Below are 23,684 nucleotides of genomic sequence, written 5' to 3' on the forward strand. Positions count from 1 at the left end.
AACTGCTTTTGCTGCATCCCATAGGTTTTGGATCGTTGTGTTTTCATTGTCATTTGTCTCTAAGTATTTTTTGATTTCCTCTTTGATTTCTTCAGTGATCTCTTGGTTATTTAGTAACGTATTGTTTAGCCTTCATGTGTTTGTGTTTCTTATGTTTTTTTCCCTGTAACTCATTTCTAATCTCACAGCGTTGTGGTCAGAAAAGATGCTTGATATGATTTCAATTTTCTAAAATTTATTGAGACTTGATTTGTGACCCAAGATGTGATCTATCCTGGAGAATGTTCCATGTGCACTTGATAAGAAAGTGTAATCTGCTGTTTTTGAATGGAATGTCACCGTATGTATTGAGGTGCTCCTTTGTTGGGAGCATATATATTTATAAATCTTCTTTTTGGATTGATCCCATGATCATTATGTAGTGTCCTTCCATTTCTCTTGTAACATTCTTTATTTTAAAATCTATTTTATCTGATATGAGTATTGCTCCTCCAGCTTTCTTTTGATTTCCATTTGCTTGGAATATCTTTTTCCATCCCCTCACTTTCAGTCTGTATGTGTCCCTAGGTCTGAAGTGGGTCTCTTGTAGACAGCATATATATGGGTCATTAGTAATTTTCTGTCTGGATGATCTGTCCATTGGTGTAAATGAGGTGTTAAAGTCCCCCACTATTATTGTGTTACTGTCAATTTCCTCTTTTATAGCTGTTAGCAGTTACCGTATGTATTGAGGTGCTCCTTTGTTGGGAGCATATATATTTATAAATCTTCTTTTTGGATTGATCCCATGATCATTATGTAGTGTCCTTCCATTTCTCTTGTAACATTCTTTATTTTAAAATCTATTTTATCTGATATGAGTATTGCTCCTCCAGCTTTCTTTTGATTTCCATTTGCTTGGAATATCTTTTTCCATCCCCTCACTTTCAGTCTGTATGTGTCCCTAGGTCTGAAGTGGGTCTCTTGTAGACAGCATATATATGGGTCTTGTTTTTGTATCCATTCAGCGAGCCTGTGTCTTTTGGTTGGAGCATTTAATCCATTCATGTTTAAGGTAATTATCGATGTGTATGTTCCTATTACCATTTTCTTAATTGTTTTGGGTATGTTTTTGTAGGTCCTTCTCTTGTGTTTCCCACTTAGAGAAGTTCCTTTAGCATTTGTTGTAGAGCTGGTTTGGTGGTGCTGAATTCTTTTAGGTTTTGTTTGTCTGTAAAGCTTTTGATTTCTCCATCGAATCTGAATGAGATCCTTGCTGGATAGAGTAATCTTGGTTGTAGGTTCTTCCCTTTCATCGCTTTAAATATGTCATGCCACTCCCTTCTGGCTTGCAGAGTTTCTGCTGAGAAATCAGCTGTTAACCTTATGGGAATTCCCTTGTATGTTATTTGTCATTGTTCCCTTGCTGCTTTCAATAATTTTTTTTTTGTCTTTAATTTTTGCCCACTTGATTTCTATGTGTCTCGGTGTGTTTCTTTGTGTTTATCCTGTATGGGACTCTCTGCGCTTCCTGTACCTGGGTGGCTGTTTCCTTTCCCATGTTTGGGAAGTTTTTGACTATAATCTCTTCAAATACTGTCTCGGGTCCTTTCTCTCTCTCTTCTCCTTCTGCGGCCCCTATGATGCGAATGTTGTTACGTTTAATGTTGTCCCAGAGGTCTCTTAGGCTGTCTTCGTTGCTTTTCATTCTTTTTTCTTTATTCTGTTCCACAGCAGTGAATTCCACCATTCTGTCTTCTGGGTCACTTATCCGTTCTTCTGCTTCAGTTATTCTGCTATTGATTCCTTCTAGTGTATTTTTCATTTCAGTTATTGTATTGTTCACCTCTGTTTGTTCTTTAATTCTTCTAGGTCTTGCATCTTCTCAATCTTTCTCAATCTTTGCCTCCATTCTTTTTCCGAGGTCCTGGATCATCTTCACTATCATTATTCTGAATTCTTTTTCTGGAAGGTTGCCTATTTCCACTTTGTTTGGTGGTTTTTCTGTGGTTTTATCTTGTTCCTTCACCTGAGACATAGCCCTCTGCCTTTTCATCTTGTTTGTCTCTCTGTGAATGTAGTTTTTGTTCCACAGGCTGCAGGGTTGTAGTTCTTCTTGCTTCTGTTGTCTGCCCTCTGGTGGATGAGGCTATCTAAGAGGCTTGTGCAAGTTTCCTGATGGGAGGGACTGGTGGTGGGTAGAGCTGGCTGTTGCTCTGGTGGGCAAAGCTCAGTAAAATTTTAATCCACTTGTCTGCTGATGGGTGGGGCTGGGTCCCCTCCCTGTTGGTTGTTTGGCCTGAGGCGACCCAGCACTGGAGCCTACCTGGGCTCTTTGGTGGGGCTGATGGTGGACTCTGGGAGGGCTCATGGCAAGGATTATTACCAGAACTTCTGCTGCTAGTGTCCTTGTCCTCATGGTGAGACACAGCCACCTCCTGCCTCTGCAGGAGACTCTCCAACACTAGCAGGTAGGTCTGGTTCAGTCTCCTATGGGATCACTGCTCCTTGCCCTGGGTTCCGACGCGCACATTACTTTGTGTGTGCCCTCCACGAGTGGAGTCTCTGTTTCCCCCAGTCCTGTTGAAGTCCTGCAATCAAATCCCGCTAGTCTTCGAAGTCTGATTCTCTAGGAATTCCTCCTCCTGTTGCCGGACCCCCAGGTTGGGAAGCCTGACATGGGGCTCAGAACCTTTACTCCAGTGGGTGGACTTCTGTGGTATAAGTGTTCTCCAGTTTGTGAGTCAGCCACCCAGCAGTTATGGGATTTGATTTTGTGATTGCACCCCTCCTACCATCTCATTGCAGCTTCTCCTTTGCCTTTGGATGTGGGGTATCTTTTTTGGTGAGCTCCCGTGTCTTCCTGTCGATGATTGTCCAGCAGTTAGTTGTGATTCCGGTATTCTTGCAAGAGGGAGTGAGAGCACGTCCTTCTACTCCGCCATCTTGAACCAATCTCCCTAAACAGAATTTTTTCTGACAGCAGGTTTTGATGGTGGTGGAAAGGGAGGCCTGGATAGTGCATGATTACAAGTGGGTGCCTGAGTGGCAGGGGTACCAAACAATGGGGAGACAGGGAGGATCCAGGAGCGTTCACATGGCTGACTCCCTGGGAGGTTCTGCTCCAGTCCCTTTCTCTACTCCAGCCAGAAGTCAGTTCATCCAGTAAAACTCCTCCACTCATTACAGAAAATCTAAGTAGGCAAGTAATAGTGAGGCTGACCCACATGTTCTAGGCAACTAACTCTAGGGATTCTTTACCTCCATTTAACCATCCATCCATTTAACTGTTGCATCATATCCAGCCATCACAGCATTACCGTCAATCACCCATCAACCGTCAGTCGTTCCATCCAACTACTCATTCAAACATCCATCCATTCATTTAGCCACTCACTCACCCTCTTAACCATCTATACATCCTTCCATAAAGCCATGCAACCGTTCACTCATCCAAACAACTATCTATCCATTCATCTCACCATACAACCATTCAGTCTTCAATTCAGTCATCCATCCACTCATAATCTATATAGCTATCCATCTAGTCATCCCAACAATTATCCATCCATTTATTCATCCGTTCTCCAACCACCTTGCTAAACATCCACCTTCAAATCACTCAAGCACCCAGTCACCTAACCAACCGTCCATCCACCCACCCGTTTAGACAACTCTTCACCCAGTTACCTAACTATGATTCCAATTATACTGTCATCCTTCCTTCCACGTCATCTATAATGGGATTCCAATTTATGTCAGTATCCACTCTGTAGATTGATTCCAAGGATGACACTCGTGCTTGATTTGGGGGAATACAAAGACGAAACCAACAGCACCTGCCCCCAGGGAGCTCAGAGCCTAGCCAGGGAGTCTGTCTCACCCTTGGTGATGACTTTCCATCTATCAGATTCTAGCTCTGAGATGCCAGTCATCATCCATCAAGTCATTTCCCATCTCCACTGACATGGATGCCAGCCAATTGGAGCCCCTGGATTTCACCAACAGGAATAGAGGGAGAAGCCTATGGTTACGCTTAGCATCCAATCAAATGGATCGAGGCCCTGCTTGGAACTCTGTGGGCAGCAACAGAGCTCAAGGTGTCCTTGGAACTTCTCCAGATGTCCCTCCCTGTTCCCTACATTGGATCCTTGGCTCATCTGCTGGAAAATAAAGTCCTACCAATGGCATGGAGGTCAGTTCTAGTTTCCATCCCAACCCCCATTTTCCCCAGTTCTTTTAGTAGTAGCTCGCTGATTCCTCCTTTGAGGGACAAGCTCTCCCCAGCTTTCTGCTCATGAGAGATTGAACCCTATCCAGCTCCATGGGCAGCTCATGACTCACGTTTGGCACCATCTTGGGGCTTTTGCCAGAACCCCTGTGCAGAAAGTGCTCTCTTTCTGCTGGTATGGTTTTGCTGAAAGATTCTTGGAGCTGTCTTTGCCACAGAGGGAAGAGCCTGCCCGAGAAGTAAAACCACACAGGAGAAAGTCACTTGATCACCTGGATCCAGCTATGGCTGAAGACAGTTATTACCCAAAGTTCCTGGAGACGATTTTCTTTTTTCTTTGGCTTAAGGCAGTTTGAGTCGGATTTTATACTTCTGTAACTGAAAAGGTTTTGGAAAACACCAACAAATTCAGAAGCCTCAAAAGCAGTAATAAAGTAGTGACACTCTACCCCACTTCAAAATGTAAACGTGGTTTTATTTAATGCCTTTTTCCGTCACAAGGTACTGCCTCCTCCCCAGGGTCCCCTCTTCCTAGAAAACAAGATGGCAGCATAAGGCACGTGCATTGTCCACACGACATCAGGTTACGTCCTTAAAAACAAAAATAAGCAATAGTCTTCCCCACAGCCCCAAATCGCCTCCCTCTGTTCAAAGAACGATCGTCCCCTCGAAGCACAACTCAGAGCAGAGAGGCTTAAATTAGAGCTGTGCACTGCCCCACATGCCAGCTGAGAAAACAAAAACCAACAACACGGGTACAAGAGCGTAATACCAGAGTAATGAGATTAGTCCATAAATTAAAGTGGAGAAGAAAAAAAGAGCCTGTCCCCTCCTCATCACCAGCCCTCCCCCAAATCAGGAATTCCTTGCTTGTGAGCTTGCAGAAAAGTTTGGACTCTGAACCAGCCCTTTTCCCCAAAGTTAAATATTCCAAAGCCACTGCTGGGTACTTTGTTTCTCTGGACCCGCGTTGGGACTGAAAGGACAGCTTCTGAGATGGTCACCGGACACGTCCTCTTGGCGGGAGAGACCCTGCCTGGTGTCTAGCATCTGGCAGGGGAGGTGGGGAAAACCGAGGGCCTGGGCGGGTGGGCTGCCTCTCTGATGGCAGGTGGCGAGGCTGCGGGTTCTGCTATAAATACTCCAGCTCCAGGGCGTGCCTCAGCGCCTCCAAGTCCGCGTGGCAGGATATCCGCCAGAAAGGCATGTTGTGCTGGAACACAGAACACCAGCCACACGGTTACGGCTCTGCGTGGTGCTTCCCACAGCCACCCTGGATCCCACGCCCATGGTTAGAACCTTAGGAGAAATCACACTGAGTCACTGTAGCATGTGGGCATTTTCCAAACCGGGAGCACAGAACATCGTTGGTGGAACCCTACGTGGTCAGGCATGCTTTCTATTCCTTCTGTTTTGTTTTTTTAAAAAAATTATTTACTTATTTTAAATTAATTTTGATTGAGGTATAGTTGCTTTACAATGTGTTAGTTTCTGCTGTACAGCAAAGTGAATCAGCTATACGTATACATATAACCCCCTTTTCCTTCCCATTTAGGTCACCACAGAGCACTGAGTAGAGTTCCCTGTGCTGTACAGTAGGTTCTCATTAGTTATCTATTGACATTTTATACATAGTAGTGTATATATGGCAATCCCAATCTCCCAATTCCCCCACCCCCACCCCGCCTGAGCCTATCCTGATTGGCTTATCCTGCACTGTCCGACATGTGGACTGTTTGACCCTCCCTCCTCTGTTGGGACCAGCGTGGTCTTAGGCGGCCTGCTGACATGGAATTCAATCACACAGCGAGAAAGCTATTCCGTTTTAAAAATGTGTTCTCAATCCTGCTACTAAAGATAGAAAATCTCGACTAGATGCTACTGTGTCTTCAACCGCTCCCTAACTCTCACTAATCTCCATTTGAACAGATAGGGCTGGTCCCAGAGAGTCTTTTATCTTTTCCGTTTCTTTACAGCAGGTGATGCTTGCTCTGTGTTGTTGTCAATGCTATCAAGTTTTCAATTTTAAACATAAGTGCATCCATTGAAAGGGAAACATTAAGTAGGTAACCGTACAGGCAGCATGCAGATACAGCAAAAGTTGTAATTGGTGTAAAAGAAGTGTTACGCTGATTATGGAAAGAAATCACGCGTGTGGAGAGAAAAATCTGCAAAATATTGATACTTCCATAGCGTGAGGGTTAAATGTTTCAGTGCCCTTTGCAAAGCTCTGTTCTGCCACCATTAGCTGCGTGATCTTAAATAATTTACTTTGGTGCTTGTCTGTAAAATGGGGATAATACTTCTGTATACTGTGTGTTTCTTATATTACAGATGAGGAGACTGAGGCACAGAGAGGTCTGTCTGACTCCAGAGAGAAAACTTGACCGCCTGTTTATCACAGGAAAATGTGACCGTTGACTAAAGTTGTTGCCTGACAGCCATCCTCCGTTCTTCCTACTTCCAGAACCCTGAATTTGGCAGCGCCGTGCCCGAGAGGTAGGGGATGAGTTATGATTGTCTGAGCAAGCGATGACAACCCCAGCCTTGTTTAGCAGGGGTTCATCCTGTACCCTTCTGACTTGTGACCCGCTGAAGCCAATGAGGAAGTTGGCTGGGGGCTTCTGGGAAAGGTTTTCCTCCATGATCAGAGAGAGAGGCACCTGAGGAGAACCCCCTCCTCCTTACTTGCCCTTTTTGTTTGGATGCTGACATGTAAGTATGTGATGTCTGGGGCCGTGGCAGCTGTTTTGGGGTCATGAGGCAAAATAGCAGAAAAGAAAATGCCAAAGATGGTTAGAAAGGTAGAGCAAAATGATGGAAAGGGATGCTTGGTGAATTTTCAGACCCACGGAAACAACCTAGGATACGCCTACTTGTAATCTTCTGTTTTTAAATTGGAGTATAGTTGTTTTACAATATTGTGTTAGTTCCTACTTCTAATCTTGTTAGGTGAGCAAGTGTTTAAGTCTTCATTACATAGGTTTTCTGCTACCTGCAGTTACAAGATACTGAGCCTTCTCAAGACAGTCACTGACCTTCAGTTATTTACTGAGTGAACAGAGGGTGCTTGATGAACATATGGCTGCCCCAAGTTCTTGTGGTTGTTCTGCTGCCCCTTGAGGTTCAGTGCCCACAGGGTAGAAACTATACAGGTGTCCTTTTGGTTCCAGGAGCACAACGATCCTTTCCTGCCTCTGGGGGCTCTGCACTTTTGATAGTTGGGTCAGGGAAGGCCTCTCTAGGGGGGTAACATTTAAGCAGGACCCAGAGAACACGAAGGAGGGAGCCATGCAAACGTGTGGGGAGGCAGTTGAGGTAGAAGACAGCAAGTGCAAAGGCCCTGAGGAGGGTTTGAGCTTGAAATGTCATATTCACTGCTGCCTTGCATGGCTCCTGGCACACAGTGGGTGCTTAATAAATATTCGTGGAAGGAATGAAAAGAGGAAGGGAGGGAGGAAAGGCGGGAAGGTGAGTTTCTCAAGCAAAGCCCTCAATGGACACACCTTTTTCTCTTTTGCCCGGAGGAAGCAGAAGACTATCTGACACAGGCAACAGATGCCATCTCTTTAATGCCTTTCAGCTTCCCCACCCTCCCCTCACCCCGGCCAAGCCTTTCATTCTCTGCAAAGATGGATGCTGGTTGCCACCTGGCCAATCCAGTCCCTCTTTAAAGAGTGTAATTCATTTTCTCTGGGAGGAGATGAGCAAAGGGGAAGAGACTATCTCAGCCATCTCCCTCCCAGGCCTGGTGGCTCCAGAGCATAGGTAGATTTATCACTTGTGGAGAGGGGGAGACAAATGACCCACTAAAATGGAGATATTAACAACACTGTCAGCTTAAAGAGTTGAAGCCCCTCATCCTGTCGCCGTATTTCATGCTGCTCAGGTGTCCAGTGGCCTGGGCTAATGAGTCCCATCCATCAGGCCGGGAGAGCTGCTGGTGCACAGGGTTTCTCACTAATGGGCTGGGGCTGCTGCTTCAGACACTGCGGGGGTTTTTAGGGAAGCTTGGTGCATGGGGCGTGTGTCCCAGTCTTCTTTGGTGGACGCCACTCTCTTCTGACCAGGTCAGGGGTGCAGACTGACAGTGTTTGAAACTCCTGAGTCCACCTCCTTCCTGCCAGGCGTTTGGAGCAAAACACACAGCAGTTTTCACGTACCAGCTGTGTGACCTTAGGTAAATTAATTAACCTGAGTCTCAAACATGTTCCCTATAAAATGAAGTGGAATGGTACCCACTTCGCAGGGGGAGGGGGTTGGAGGATTAAATAAAATGATGATGTCGGTAATAAAGAGTAGTGATTAAGGCCCGGGGTTAAGTAGGGTGCCAGTTACCGCCCTGCCACATGCCAGCTGGGATGGAGACTGCCAGGTGGCTCCCAACATCCTTTCTTCCCTTTCTCTCAGAAAACGCTTATTTTTTTCTTTTGCTAGGAACTTGGTGGCTGAGAATAAAGGGTACATCTCCCAGCTACCTTTGTGGCAAGGTGAGATCATGTGACTCAAATCTGGCCAATGGGGTCTGAGAAGCAGTGATGTTGACCTATAACAGCTGTGCTCTTAAAGGGAAGAGGAGTCCTTCCCCTTTTTCTTCCTGGTGGCTGGAGTGCAGACGTGGGCGTGGTGAGGAGCCGTCTTGGACTTTGTGGAAAGAGCAGTACTGGGACTGGCAGAGCAACAAGACAGAAGGGGCCCGGGTCCCTGGTGCTGTCCCAGCTGTCTGGGCAGCTAATGAGAGACGAAGAAAGCTCTCCACTGTTTAAGCTGCTGTCTGGCATCTCTGGCAATGCAAACTCCACAGAACCTGGGCAGCCCTGGCCCCGCTGGAGCCCACCCCATCCACATCCTCAGCCGGGTGCGTCTCCTGTGGACTTTGAGCAAACGAGATTTCGGTGAGTTTTCATGTTATGTGAAAACCGGCATTCTTGTTTTCTTTTTTCTGCTGGCTCCCCAGGAGAGAGAACCCCTGAATTTCTGAAGGTGGATTTAGCCTTCTCCCCTCCCCTGGCCCTGGGGAGTAGTAATCACACAGCTTCAGGCTATTGAGGGCTAACTATGCACGGTTTCTCTGCTGGGCCCCGTGCGCCTGTTCTCGGCAAGTGTGGCAGATTAAAAAGGCAGCTCAGAGAGCGTTGCCATCTGCTGAAGGCCACACAGCCAACAATGGCAGAACTAGGATTTAGAGCAAAATGCGCTCCCCTGGTCACCTGTTTCTGTGAAAGCAGGGTGGCTGTAGGGTGACGTGAGGGAGGCGCCCGGGACACAGAACTTAAGGAGGCACCTCCATCAGCTCCCCCTCCTCCTGGCCCCCTAGGCGAGAGCGACCCCAGACCAGCAGGTCTCGAAGGAGAAGCCTGCCCGTTAGGGGTGACTTGGCAATTTCTAGGGGTGTGATTTTTGACTGTCGTCCTGATTTGGGGGCACTGCAGGTGGGGGCAGGTCTCCTGCCTCATCCCACACACCTTCCACCTGAATGACTTGCAGATGTCCTGCCAGATATTTAAGTAAGCACAAACGCGTTCTTAATAACCTGAGTGTAGACCCTTAACTCCACTTTACTCGTCACATATAAATAGAGCATTTTTCTCATGCTTTTAATAAAACCCGACTTTCCCAGGGCTGCAATTACCGTGTCAACTGGGGAAGTCTATTTTATTCAGAGCCTTTCCATGGGTTGCTTCGCAGTCTGGAGCAGTCACGTGACAGCCGCGGCACCCCACTGGCTTTGTGAATGGCCAAGACCGCACACCTGTGTCCCCGTGTGTGTGTCGGCTCACATCCTCAGTGATGGTACGTTTGGGTGTGAGATCTTGTGCTCAGATGTTCACATACCGAAGCACATGTTACTGTGAGTATAAATGACTTTCCCTTATTTCTCTTTGATGTATCATCAGATGTTGATCTCCTGGACATTACGGTTATAAGGAGGTTTTATTATCCATTAGTATTTCATTTCAGGAGAGTAAACGGTCATTTCAAAACATCTGCTACGCCGCCCTAAGAAACGTCCTTTGGTGAGAAGGTGGGTGAACGGCAGCCACTGCTCCGGATGTCCCTGTCATTCTCCAGGTGAGAACCGGAGGGCATGTCGGGGGGGGGGGGGGCCCGAGGCTCTAGAATCCCCCTTCCATCCCAGCAGTGGGCTTCAAGTAGTCTCACCAGAGACCATGCTCTTGGCCTGGCACCTTGGTCCTGGATTCATGTGATGATTCGTGCTACTGTTTTGGTCATGTCCTGCTGTGTCACCCCTATTAGTTACTTAATATTTTTTCCTCTGAATCAGTTCATTTTTAAAGTTTAAGAAATATACTTTAAAAAGAAGTGCTCAGGGTAAAGGCTGAAGTCCCTCCGAAGGCCCCAGGCACCTCCCTGACTGCACCTCCTGCCCCTCCCCACTCGCCTGGTGCATCGCGCAGCCGGCAGCCACGCCAGCTCCCTGCAGGACGCTCCAGCCTTCCGACCTCTCAACTTCTTGGTTCCTCTCCGCGCACTCCCACCCTCTGATACTCACTTGGCTCACGCGCCCTCCTCCTCCCGTTTTCGCCCAAGCTCTGGTCATCATCTGACACGCATGTTACACTTAGGGGTCGATTGCTCGTCCCCAGGCTGTGAGCTGAGGGAGGGGTGAGAGCCCTGTGTGCTCTGCTCACTGCAGGCCGCCCAGCGCCTGCAACAGTAGCTGGCACACAGTAGGTGCTCAGCTAATGGAGCCTACACACCAGCTGGAGAGTCGGTGATTAAGCCACCAAGCACACAGGTAATTCTTTCATGACAGGAGGGGATAACGCCCTGGAGAAGGACTAGGGACAGCTGGGGGAGGGAGTCGCAGGCAGGCCTGACTGAGCTGGAGTGGGAGCTGGTGAGAATTCTTCCCTCTGTAAGTGTTGCTGAGGCTGCAAGGATGAGTCCGGGAGAGCTGGGAAAGCGGAGGAGCCCTCCAGGTGGATGGAACAGTAGATGCAAAGCCTTCTAAGCACCCCTCTCTCGGGGCCCTCCGTCTTCTCATGAGTTCCATCCGCTGAGACCCCTAAACATTTTTGCATTTCTTTTGAATCTGTTTCTGGGGCGGGAAGGGGGAAACCAAATTACGCTCCGTGCCATTAACCATCTGCTTCCCAGGCCTCTCCGGGTGGGGAGTGGCAGGCTCTCTGGGATGCGGTTGACAGGTCCAGATCCAGGGCTTTGGCAGCTGTTTCTTTTCCAAGAACAGAGCTGTGGCCACCAGAAGCCCCCTGCCCCTCTCCTCACGGGCCTGAGATCACAAATGCAGGATTTTCTTTTTCATTAGCTTAATGCTGTCTTTATAACTGGGAAGCGTTCCTGGAACATATGATCGGTAAGCAGTAAATAAAACACACACACAGGCACCAGCCCCCCGGCCAGCCTGCCCTGACGGAGGGTCTCTGGGCTCCCGAGCAGTTGTCCCAGAAACAACGCAGGGCTACCGGGGTGGCAGCCAAAGGCCCAGAGGGGGATTTGCAGGCAATTACTCAGGATGCTTCTGCGATTTCCAAAGGGCAGGGGACGGGCGAGCAAAGAGCCTGGGAAGGAGACAGGCTCAAGAGAGGAGGAAAGAGCAGCCGGAGAGACGGACGGAGAGAATATACCTTTTTCGCCCCCTGCTCCTCTTCCACGCCATCGCCAATCACGATGTAGACGGCTTTTCTGCCGAATCTCTGCATTATCCTCTCAAAGCAGCTCTCCTTCCCTGCAGGCACGGACGAAGGAAAGACACTCGGTGAGGACCCAGGACTGAGGTGACTACTAACCGCTAATCGAGAGTTCACTTTGTACAGCCTTCTTACAAAGGTCTCCTTAAGGACCAGGTATTAATCATTTCATCCTCAAGCAAACTTCGAGGCGTCACTGTCCCCATCCCCACGTGATGGACGACAGTGTAGAGGCACAGAGAGGTTAAGTGGCTTGCCCACGGTGACACAGCAGGAGAGGCAGGGCAGGGGTCTGAAACAAGCCCTGGCGTCTATGCGGCTGTCCGGTGTAGGAGTGATGGGCCCATTATACAGATAAGGACACGAGGCTCTGAGAGGTGCCCTGGACACGATCGGCCCAGGATCCCCAGAGTGAGTTTAGGAAGCAGAGGTGCCAGGATTCACGTGTAGCGGCCATGGGCCTAAGTGGGTTCTCAACCCAACTTTGATAGAAGCAAAGTTGATTTTGATCGCTGTCACATGCTTAGGGCAGAGGGTTTTTTCTATTAGCGCTGAACTTGGAAGAGGGGCTCTAGAATCCCCCTTCCATCCCGGCAGTGGGCTTCAAGTAGTCTCACCAGAGACCATGCTCTTGGCCTGGCACCTTGGTCCTGGATTCATGTGATGATTCGTGCTACTGTTTTGGTCATGTCCTGCTGTATCACCCCTATTAGTTACTTAATATTTTTTCCTCTGAATCAGTTCATTTTTAAAGTTTAAGAAATATACTTTAAAAAGAAGTGCTCAGGGTAAAGGCTGAAGTCCCTCCGAAGGCCCCAGGCACCTCCCTGACTGCACCTCCTGCCCCTCCCCACTCGCCTGGTGCATCGCGCAGCCGGCAGCCACGCCAGCTCCCTGCAGGACGCTCCAGCCTTCCGACCTCTCAACTTCTTGGTTCCTCTCCGCGCACTCCCACCCTCTGATACTCACTTGGCTCACGCGCCCTCCTCCTCCCGTTTTCGCCCAAGCTCTGGTCATCATCTGACACGCATGTTACACTTAGGGGTCGATTGCTCGTCCCCAGGCTGTGAGCTGAGGGAGGGGTGAGAGCCCTGTGTGCTCTGCTCACTGCAGGCCGCCCAGCGCCTGCAACAGTAGCTGGCACACAGTAGGTGCTCAGCTAATGGAGCCTACACACCAGCTGGAGAGTCGGTGATTAAGCCACCAAGCACACAGGTAATTCTTTCATGACAGGAGGGGATAACGCCCTGGAGAAGGACTAGGGACAGCTGGGGGAGGGAGTCGCAGGCAGGCCTGACTGAGCTGGAGTGGGAGCTGGTGAGAATTCTTCCCTCTGCAAGTGTTGCTGAGGCTGCAAGGATGAGTCCGGGAGAGCTGGGAAAGCGGAGGAGCCCTCCAGGTGGATGGAACAGTAGATGCAACGCCTTCTAAGCACCCCTCTCTCGGGGCCCTCCGTCTTCTCATGAGTTCCATCCGCTGAGACCCCTAAACATTTTTGCATTTCTTTTGAATCTGTTTCTGGGGCGGGAAGGGGGAAACCAAATTACGCTCCGTGACATTAACCATCTGCTTCCCAGGCCTCTCCGGGTGGGGAGTGGCAGGCTCTCTGGGATGCGGTTGACAGGTCCAGATCCAGGGCTTTGGCAGCTGTTTCTTTTCCAAGAACAGAGCTGTGGCCACCAGAAGCCCCCTGCCCCTCTCCTCACGGGCCTGAGATCACAAATGCAGGATTTTCTTTTTCATTAGCTTAATGCTGTCTTTATAACTGGGAAGCGTTCCTGGAACATATGATCGGTAAGCAGTAAATAAAACACACACACAGGCACCAGCCCCCCGGCCAGCCTGCCCTGACGGAGGGTCTCTGGGCTCCCGAGCAGTTGTCCCAGAAACAACGCAGGGCTACCGGGGTGGCAGCCAAAGGCCCGGAGGGGGATTTGCAGGCAATTACTCAGGATGCTTCTGCGATTTCCAAAGGGCAGGGGACGGGCGAGCAAAGAGCCTGGGAAGGAGACAGGCTCAAGAGAGGAGGAAAGAGCAGCTGGAGAGACGGACGGAGAGAATATACCTTTTTCGCCCCCTGCTCCTCTTCCACGCCATCGCCAATCACGATGTAGACGGCTTTTCTGCCGAATCTCTGCATTATCCTCTCAAAGCAGCTCTCCTTCCCTGCAGGCACGGACGAAGGAAAGACACTCGGTGAGGACCCAGGACTGAGGTGACTACTAACCGCTAATCGAGAGTTCACTTTGTACAGCCTTCTTACAAAGGTCTCCTTAAGGACCAGGTATTAATCATTTCATCCTCAAGCAAACTTCGAGGCGTCACTGTCCCCATCCCCACGTGATGGACGACAGTGTAGAGGCACAGAGAGGTTAAGTGGCTTGCCCACGGTGACACAGCAGGAGAGGCAGGGCAGGGGTCTGAAACAAGCCCTGGCGTCTATGCGGCTGTCCGGTGTAGGAGTGATGGGCCCATTATACAGATAAGGACACAAGGCTCTGAGAGGTGCCCTGGACACGATCGGCCCAGGATCCCCAGAGTGAGTTTAGGAAGCAGAGGTGCCAGGATTCACGTGTCCCGAGGGTGGGCAGCCTGGTGACAGAGTGGCCCTCGTGCGACTCGGCTGTTCGTCTTTTTTCTTGCTCCCTGTAGATGACCACCTTTTCGTGTTTTCCTTCTTCCCAGTGGCTGGGCAGCAGCATCAATCCAGGAACCTAAATTCGGGTCTTAGCTCATCCTGTTTCAGCAAGTTTAGTGACCATGATGATAATGAGAAGAGCCCTAAACAGAACAGCTGTCACTCAGCAGATGCCGGCACGGAGCAGGCTCGGCGCTTCACCGCCCCGGCAGGATTTCTTAGGCTCGGCCTTACTGATGTTTTGGGCTGGCTAAATTCTCTGCTGCCCTGAGCACCGAAGGATGTTTGTTTAGCAGTATCTCTGGTCTAGAACTTCAGTAAAGGCAAAAACTGCTCTAAGAAAATGCTTCCAAAGTACCTACATTTGTTCTTGCTCCAGAAAAAAAACCAGGTAAACATTTCTAATTAAAAACAACTAGGCTTTGTATTACTATACATGTTTAGGTGATACAAGAAAAAAAAAATTAGCCTCCTCTCCCACAAGAAAAATCAGTATTACGTGCCCTGATGACAAACATGCTGTTAATTTGTAGTTATTTTGAATTCTCTTATCTGATGAAAGTTCTAAGCCTAAGAAAGGAGATTAGCAAGTATTCAAGAGGTGTTAAAGCAAGGTAACACTAAACTGAGACCGTATCTTTGAAAGAGCATTAAAAAAACAATAGTTATCTGTGTGGTTCAAGGTTAGGTTAGTTAATGGCCATAATTAACTAATTAAAATTAGTTAAATTAAAACCACCTCATGTACCATCCTGGGGCGGGGGGAGGGGAGAACTGTCTTCCTCTGCTTCCTTAGTAATGGACTTTCATGAGTTTTACCTGGGCTCACAGTCACTTAGCTGTGGACTACATTTCCCAGCTTCCCTTGCAATTAGTTGTGGCCACGTGACTAACCTGGGTTAATAGGAAGTGAGTAGAAGTAACATGTACCTCTGAGTCCTGGCTTTACAATAATGGATGCCCATTACTCCTTCCTGTTTTCCCCCTTCTCATAAGCTGGAATGACAATATGGCAGAATCTGATTTGACCATGTACATGAGGATAAAACGATAGGGGATGGTGGAAAACTAAAATAGGAAGAACCTGGCTTCCTGGGTGAGTATGAGGACAGAGTCACCCCATCAGCCTGGATCACTCACCTCTGGTCTCTTGACATCTGAGGGAGAAATCAGCTTTGGCCCTGACGTAATTAAGCCCTTGTATGTGGGGTGTGTGTGCGCTACAGCAGCTTTGCAGCTGTCCTAACTAATACACACACTTTGGAAAACTGCAATCCTAACCACTCTAGAAGCAGAGAAACTGGCATTCTTGTTTTCTTTGGGTCTGTGAGGGTCGTTTGGGGGGAGATTTGTCCATGCCCATGGACAAGCTCTTTAACTTCCCTAGTGTCGTTTTCCTTAAACTTTCCAAACCTGGCAGGCAAAGCTGACCTTACCCTCCCTCCCCGTACCACTCTGAGGTCTGGGCTCCCCTACCTGTCTTGGTTGCACTGTAGATGTTCTCAATAGGAAACACGGAGCCCAGTCCATACAGCAGGACTTTGGCCAGGGCAGGAATTAGCTGAGTGGTGGTGACCAGCACGTTGACACAATTGGGCCTGAGGGCAAAGGAGATGGTGAGTCAGAACTCCAAGGTACCGCAAGGCCAGGCCTCCTACCCCTGCAGCTGAGCCTGGAGTTGGTGGGAATTCTGGTGGGGTTTGGAGGGCTCTGGCTAAGTCGTCTTCAGGTGAGGCTAGAGCTCAAGGATCCTCCAGCTATTCCTCTCTTTTAAGCCTGAAGCTGCCTGACACCTTGAAATCTAACACAAGTGTAATCGTTTTCCTATTTAAAAAGCAAATGTTAGGGACTTCCCTGGAGGTCCAGTGGTTAAGAATCCGCCTTCCAGTGCAGGGGGTGCGGGATCGATCCCTGGTCAGGGAGGTAAGACCCCACATGCCTCGTGGCCGAAAAACCAAAAAAAAAGTAAAACAGAAGCAATATTGTAACAAATTCAATAAAAACTTAAAAAAAAAATGTTGGGCTTCCCTGATGGCTCAGTGGTTAAGAATCCGCCTGCCAATGCAGGGGCCATGGGTTCGAGCCCTGGTCCAGGAGGATCCCACATGCCACGGAGCAACTAAGCCCATGCGCCACAACTACCGAGCCTGTGCTCTGCAACAAGAGAAGCCATCACAACAAGAAGCCCGCACACCACGTCAAAGAGTGGCCCCCGCTCACCACAATTAGAGAAAGCCAGTGCACAGCAACGGAGACCCAACGCAGCCAAAAATATTTTTTTTAATTTACTGCAAGGGCCACACACTAAAGTAGCTGCAGGGACCTATTGGCAATGTGCATGCGTGACATGGAAGTGTAGGACAACAGGGAGAGGTGAGGACTGGGGTAAACTGCAGAGCACATGCCAGTTCTGACGTTTTCCAAGATCCTCGAAACCTGCAGCTATGGATTAACTTTCCCAGTCTTTCTTTGGGATAAAGTGTGTATCAAACAAAACACATCAGCAGGATGGATTCAGTTCATGAGCTGCCATTTTGTGACCATTCATCTGTTGGGTCACAAGAATCCTGATGCTGCAGGGGAGTAATTTGTTCTCTGGCCCAGGTGATCTTATTTAAGAGCAAGAGGCAATTTAGTGGGAGGTCTAGAATGAAACTGGGCCCTCCTGACCTCACTAAGAGCCCGCCAGATGATCTGTGTGATCCTATAAAATGGTTTTCACAGGGTGATGTGGGCAAGAGCGGTTGGGACGACAGACCTACGTACAAAGGTCTTTAGCTCTGCGGGCCCCCGATCAGTCTCTGCAACTACCTGCACATCTGAGGGACAAGGTGTCCATGGGGCCTTGTACACCCCCAGCTTTATCAAATGTCTGGAAGGTGTGCAGGGGAGAATTTGGGGGTCCAATTCTCCCAAGTGTGGAAATGGAGGGGCTACCACCCTTGAATGGGAGAAAGTTCAGTGGCGCAAAGGAAAACGGGGGCTCCCACCTACCGGGAATTGATGAGGTTTAGTGCCTTCAGGGAGTGGGTCAGCCAGAGGTCCGTCAGAGCTTCCAGCTCGGCTCTGAGCTGTAGCCATGTCTCTCTTTTGGGAGCTCCTATCAAGCCTATGGACAAGGCAAATAAAAGTCATCGTTGCTGTCATTTCAAAGGGCTGGGGGGAGTAGGGTTAGGGAAGGTGAGTCTAGGTTTCAGATCAGATGACACCCAAGGTCAACTTCAATCCAGTGACCTTAATTTTATTTTGAGATTGACTGGATCAGTCAATGGAGTCGAGTAGCTGCCTACTCAAACCTCTTCCCTTGACCGGCCAGGAGCTGGTTAGAGACCTTGTGATAATGAGAAACATCCCCAGATGCCTCCTGGGTGGGGAGGAGGCGGCATCACCTGTTAAGAGCCAGCGGCCTAGAGAATTCCAGAAACAGCGATCGCGGGCCTGGTCACTGCGGAGCCAACCCTGCCTTCAGCCCCTCCAGGCTTCCGTTCAGTGTGGCAGCCAGTGCTCTCCTGCCACCGAAGCTGGTGGCTTTCACCTTGCCTACACAGTAGAGTCACCAGGGAGCTCTGTGGGTCCTGATGCCAAGCAGCGGCCAGGCCAGGAACTGGAAACTCCTCAAGGGGTTCCGATATGAGCCAAGTCTGAGAAACGGTGTTTCCACAAACCGCCCGGGGATCTTGTTAAAAACGCAGGTCTGGCTCAGTCACCTGGGGAGGGGCCTGAGCGTCTACACTTCTAACAAGCTCCCAGGTTATGCTCACGTGGCCGCTCCCGTCTGAGTAGTGACGGCTGAAGCCGGTGGCCCTCGAATTCCAGTGAGCCTCAGAAGCACCTGGAGGGCAAGTTAAGCCACAGAGCGCCGGGCCCACCTCAGAGCTTCAGGTGCGACAGGTCTGAGGTGGGGCCAGAGAATCTGCATTTCCAGCGAGTCCCCAGGTGATGCTGCTGGTCCCAGGACCACACGTGGAGAACCACGGCGGGGCTGGGGGGCGCAATCATGGGCAAGATGCTCCATCCCGTTCTCAGCTTCCCAGCCCCGCCCTGCCCCCCTAAAGTGAGGATAAGGAAATCTTAGTGCCCTCTTCCAGAGGGCGTCACAAGGGTGACGCTGAGTGAGCTAGGACTTATAATAAGCCTCTTGGAGCGGTACCTGGCACAGGGCAGGTGGGATGCAAGTGACAGCATCCATCATTGATGAATTTCCCTTGGTCCAGGGGTTGCGCCCGGAGCACAGGCAGACCCTCTGACCGCTGTGGACGACCCTCTCCCCGACCCACTCACCGCCGACGTTGTTCTTGTAGGTGTTGTACATCTCCTTCACTCGCCGGTAGCGGAAGGCCAGCTTCCTCATCCAGTCCACGCCGCCGTGCACGCCAGAGCCCAGGCACAAGTTGGCCCCCGGGGCCGAACTGTGGAAGCCATCAGCAGAGAAGTTGTAGGTGCTGGGGAGACGGGAGAGGGCAGGGGGTGGGAGAAGAGACAGTGTTAATGTCGGGGAGGTGGGAGCTCTTCACCAGGAGACCCACGGGGTGGGGTCTGGGGCACCCACGATGTCCCTGAATGTTCGAGGGTGCCGTGGGTATGTGCATTCTGGGGGAAGCAGGATCATGGTTTTTATTAACTTCCCAAACAATGGTGGCATCCTTTGCTCTTGCCTAGTCAGCATCCATTCTCCTTTCTTTTGGTATCAAAGAGCATCTATATTTTGGGGGGGCAGCCATTCTGTCCCCTGCATGCAGTGGCCAAGCTGGGGAAAGCCTCCCTCTCTCCCCCTTCAGAGTCTGAAGCTAGAAGGCAACTCCAAAAAATGGTTGGCCTTGGTTCATCCAGAGAGAAGCGTCCAGAAGAAATGCCAGTTAGTTTCTGCCACTCTGATCCCCACACCTGCTCTGCTTCACATGCCCCATAAGCCCTGACTGCTGACCTTTTCCTCCTATTCTGTGAGCATCTCTGTATCTTTCTACAGACATTCCCTATGTTGGGGACTCCCCTGGCAGTCCAGTGGTTAAGACTCTGCGCTCCCAATGCAGGGGGCATGGGTTCAATCCCTGGTCCGAGAAATAAGATCCTGCATGCCGCAGGGTGTGGCCAGCAAAAAAAAAAAAAAAAAAGAAAAGAAATTCCCTATATGGTAATTTTTTTATCTGTTAAATTAAGCAGAGTAGATTCCTGGTGCTTTGCAGACATAACCGTCCATCAGCATGAAGCGTGGTCTGGGGACGAGTCAGAGTGTCATGTGAGGTTAATGACAGAAGCGGCAGCTGGGAACCAGAAGGGGAAAGCGTGGGCGATCGACCACCTACAGCAGCTAGAGCGTGAGAACGAAAGCCCTAGCTCTCCACGGAACACCATTTTCTTTCCCTCCACTGGAAGCTTGGTACAGGTTTGCAAAACCACAGGCCGTTGCAAGGCAAAACCAGAGCGTGACAAGGGATGTGTGGACCAAAAACTTCAAAAGTGAAAGTCTCTTCGAACAGAAGAAGCCTGGGGGGAGCAGGTCAGCGTGGTATACCACAGCCTCTTGGGGGGTGGGTTCAGCTGACTTTTTTTCCTCTTTGCGTTATTTTACTGTTTCTGGATTTTCTGTGATGAGTTTAAGGGTGGAGAAAGATACTGTATTTTTTAAAAAGATATGATGCGCTAGGGATGAAACAACACTAGGAAATTGTATCTTAGGTATCCCGGTTTAACGCCACTGCTGCAGCAGATAAAAGGGAATTTGGAAAGTGTGAAGCGCTGGGTCATTCTCCCTGCGGGCCACGTTATGTCCTGATGCCCATGTGCTGTCCCGCACCATTCTGTGCCTGGGGCTCAGCCTGACAGCCTGAATATCGAACTGGTGACAACAAAACCCCTGCAGGATCCACAGAAACGCCTTGAGTGATGCCTCAAACTCAACAGACGATTTCACCACGTGGGCTCCACTGGGGCAGGTGGGCCAGGAGGGCACTGACCCAGGTGACTTAATCCCAAAGGCCTCAAATGTAGACTCTGGCATTCCCCCCAGAGCAGGCTGGGTAGACAGTCACAGAGAGATACCAACAGGCTGACAGAAGTTCTTTAGATGTCTTCAAATTTTTGCCCTTATGTCCATAAACACACACACACATCCACCTGGGTCGTTTTTCACAGACATTTATGTGAGTGTGCGTGTGTATAAAATTGGAAGCAAGTAACTCATAATGTCAGAAAGTGGTGAGTTGGAGATGGTGGGAACAGGGATGATCGTAGTTTCTTCTCTGCTCTTTACTGAATTACTCAAGTTTAAAAGTTGGGGACTTCCCTGGCGGTCCAGTGGTTAGGACTCTGCGCTTTCACTGCCGAGGGCAAGGGTTCAATCCCTGGTTGGGGAACTAAGAACCCGCGTGCCTCGTGGCATGGCCAAAATATATATATATATATATATATATATATATATATATAATACAATAAAATAAAAATATAGGTTGTGTGTAATTAACTTGTTTGACCACTAGCTTGACATCGTGGTATTTGACACCATAACTTCTGAGATCTTGAGGTTATTAAAAAACAATTAAAAAGATACATGGAGAATAAGATATGATTGTTCTAATAACTTGTTTGCAATGATAACCTCCTCTTTCCCACGAAAGATGCCAGTGGGTTTATTACACAGACATGTTGCTGCTGCTTTCTTCTCAGTCCCTCCCTTGGGTGGCGGTGACCAGGGGCTAAAGAGGAATAAAATATCCCCAACTAGTAAAAGGGAGCAGACAACATCTAATCGTAGGGGCAGAGAGCCATTTAGCAAGGATTACTCACTGTGCTGGGCACTTTTCTAGCACGTTCTTATCCTGACGAGAAAGGGGCTATGTGACTTTATCCCATCACGGCCCCTCATTTCCAGAAGCCACACTTTAAATTGACACGTGTTCCTTCCTCTGTACTGTCAAGGTTCCCATCTTGCTAGAGAATGTCTTCTGCTTTTTCTTTTTTAAAGGCATTTTATTTTCCATCAACCTCATTTCCATTTTCTGTTTAAGAGTCTTTGGAAGAACAGCTTCGGACCACTCAGTGGTTGTGCCTCCCCAACCAGTGGCCTGAACTCCGCAGTCTTCAGTAGGGAGCCACCGGCCAGGCACAGAGGGCATCTGTGAGCCTTCAGACTGGTCTGCGACCTCGGGTTGAGTGGCAGTGAACTTGGGAGCTGGAGCATCCATTCACCCCGACGTTGCTCCAGGGTTACAGCCTTTTCAGCAGCGGCCTGCTCTTCCTTTTCAGCCTCTTCTGGATCCCCGTAGAAGCAGAGATCAGGCATGACCTCCCCAGGTGCTCACGGGAGATGGTACCACTCATGCGCAGGACATCCCAGGCCAGCATCCACCGTGTCAGACCCGCTGGGGAAGCTCCCTTGTTGTTGTAGGGACGGCACAGAGGACAGTCTGCTACACACAGCAACGGTAGGCAGGTTAACACAAGAGCCTCTGGGAGAGGCTGGTGGTCAGCGCTGGAATCGGTAACCACCAGAAGTCGTGGCGCCTGGAAGGCTGCCTGGATCTGGTAAGTGAAGTTTCCAGGAGTGAAACAGCCAGAAATAGGAGTAGCTCCGGCGGCAGCGACAAACTTCAGCACAGCTCACCGGTCAGTCTTCTGGAGGACGTGACACTGACATTGGCTGGGTTTTCAGTGGCAACCATGGCACAAGCTGCCGGCAGAAGCTTCTCCCCTGTTCTCTTCAGACTTATGATGTAGATGCTATCACTTTTCCTTCTGCAGATGGACCGATCCATTTGGAAGTCAAGGCTGGTGTCTCCTAACTGGGTTCCTGCTGCAAAGAATTTGAGGACATCGTCCTTTTTCACTTGTAGGACATCAAGGACTCCGGCCATTGTGGAAATTTCCCTTTAAGTAATGATGGGAATCTAGAACAATGCCTTATGGACCCCTCCCTGAGTAGTGCAGAAAGGCTAGAGAATTTATTCTTGAAAAAGAACACTGACTCTGTAAACTCCGGATACGTGGGGAGATGCCTGGATGTTCTGCTAAGAGGTAGAGGGCAGGGAAGGGTGTCCGTGAATCCTGCCTCACCCATTTACCAGCTGTGTGAGGTTGGGCAGGTTACTGAACCTCTCTGTGCCTCCCATTCCCCAAGTGTAAAACAATGATGATGATAAGAGCAACTATTTCCTAGGGTAACTGTGAAGATGCAGTGAGTTAAGTCACATAGAGCAACTGGAACAGGGCATGGTGCAAAGTCAGGGCGTTACCACTGTTGGTTTTTACTGTTAACTGAAAACAAAACAAACCAAAACAAGGGGCATTTGATAGTTGTTGCCTAGCACACAGTAGGTGCTTAATAGATATTTCTTGAATGAACAAATGGGGAATTTGGCTTCTAGTGGGAAAAAAACACCCTTGGATTGTGGATTCTTGAAATGAGGTACCAAACAACTCAGCATGAATCAGGGTTCAGAGGGACATAGCTCTAAATTCCAAGCCAGCCAACTACAGGGGAAACAATAAAAACAGAACACTGGCTACTCACTGCCTTGAAAGGGAGAGTGGTTCCCTGGGATGACTTCATGAAAAGGACACAATTAGCCTTGACCTGGGGTTTATTTACTCCACAAATTAAGCAGTCCTGGCTGGCAGTGGAGCCGTGCTCCTTGCCAGGCCTGACTGCAGAAGGGATTTTCTGAATGGCTAATTAAAATGAAGCAGGCGATGCCCAGCTATCACTTCTAACTGTGCTGGGCTTTGAAAAGACTTGCAGGGCTCAGGAACAGAAACGTTGATTTCTTTTTTTTGAGTAAGTTGGATGACACACCTAGGCAGCAAACATTAAGTTACCACGAATGGCTCATAGGCAAAACGTTATTTGGTCTCATAATATTTTTGATGGGCCTAGAAGCGTTGAATAGTGATAATTTTGATAAGCACAGCTTAATAACTAGGGTTCCGTTTTTATAATGGGCAGGCTTGGAACATTCCAGCCACATTCTTCTGAAAGCTGTCTCACTTTGAGCAGCTGGGTACCTTATTTCTGGAATTCATGTCCTAGGAGTGTTTTCCCCTAGAAATCAGACATACCACTTACTCACTCAAGAAATATTTTTTTGAGTGTCGACTATATCAGTTTTACATTAAATAACGTATGTATGTTAGTGAGTGCAGTCAAACCTTGATAAAAGGTTTACCGGAC

At 49.1% G+C, this 23,684-nt stretch overlaps 1 protein-coding gene and 1 pseudogene across 3 annotated transcripts in view; both read right to left on the minus strand.

Moving 5' to 3' along the window:
* Positions 1–4,668: 4,668 nt before the first annotated feature.
* EYA2 (EYA transcriptional coactivator and phosphatase 2) overlaps positions 4,669–23,684 on the minus strand; it is a 176,926-nt gene continuing 157,910 nt past the window's right edge. For 2 of the 3 annotated variants that reach the window (XM_024746871.1, XM_024746873.1), the window contains 5 exons: positions 18,803–18,963; positions 17,516–17,630; positions 15,998–16,119; positions 13,949–14,049; positions 4,669–5,423 (listed from right to left, as the gene is read on the minus strand). In XM_024746871.1, coding sequence (XP_024602639.1) covers positions 5,343–5,423; positions 13,949–14,049; positions 15,998–16,119; positions 17,516–17,630; positions 18,803–18,963 — 580 coding nt within the window. In that variant the 3' untranslated portion in view covers positions 4,669–5,342. The remainder of the gene's footprint in view (positions 5,424–13,948; positions 14,050–15,997; positions 16,120–17,515; positions 17,631–18,802; positions 18,964–23,684) is intronic. The other variant, XM_024746874.1, reaches the window with a different exon arrangement.
* On the minus strand, positions 19,754–22,371 carry LOC112400820 (40S ribosomal protein SA pseudogene; annotated as a pseudogene).

This window comes from Neophocaena asiaeorientalis, unplaced genomic scaffold (assembly GCF_003031525.2).
Source record: "Neophocaena asiaeorientalis asiaeorientalis breed wild unplaced genomic scaffold, Neophocaena_asiaeorientalis_V1.1 scaffold132, whole genome shotgun sequence".
NCBI lineage: Eukaryota > Metazoa > Chordata > Mammalia > Artiodactyla > Phocoenidae > Neophocaena > Neophocaena asiaeorientalis.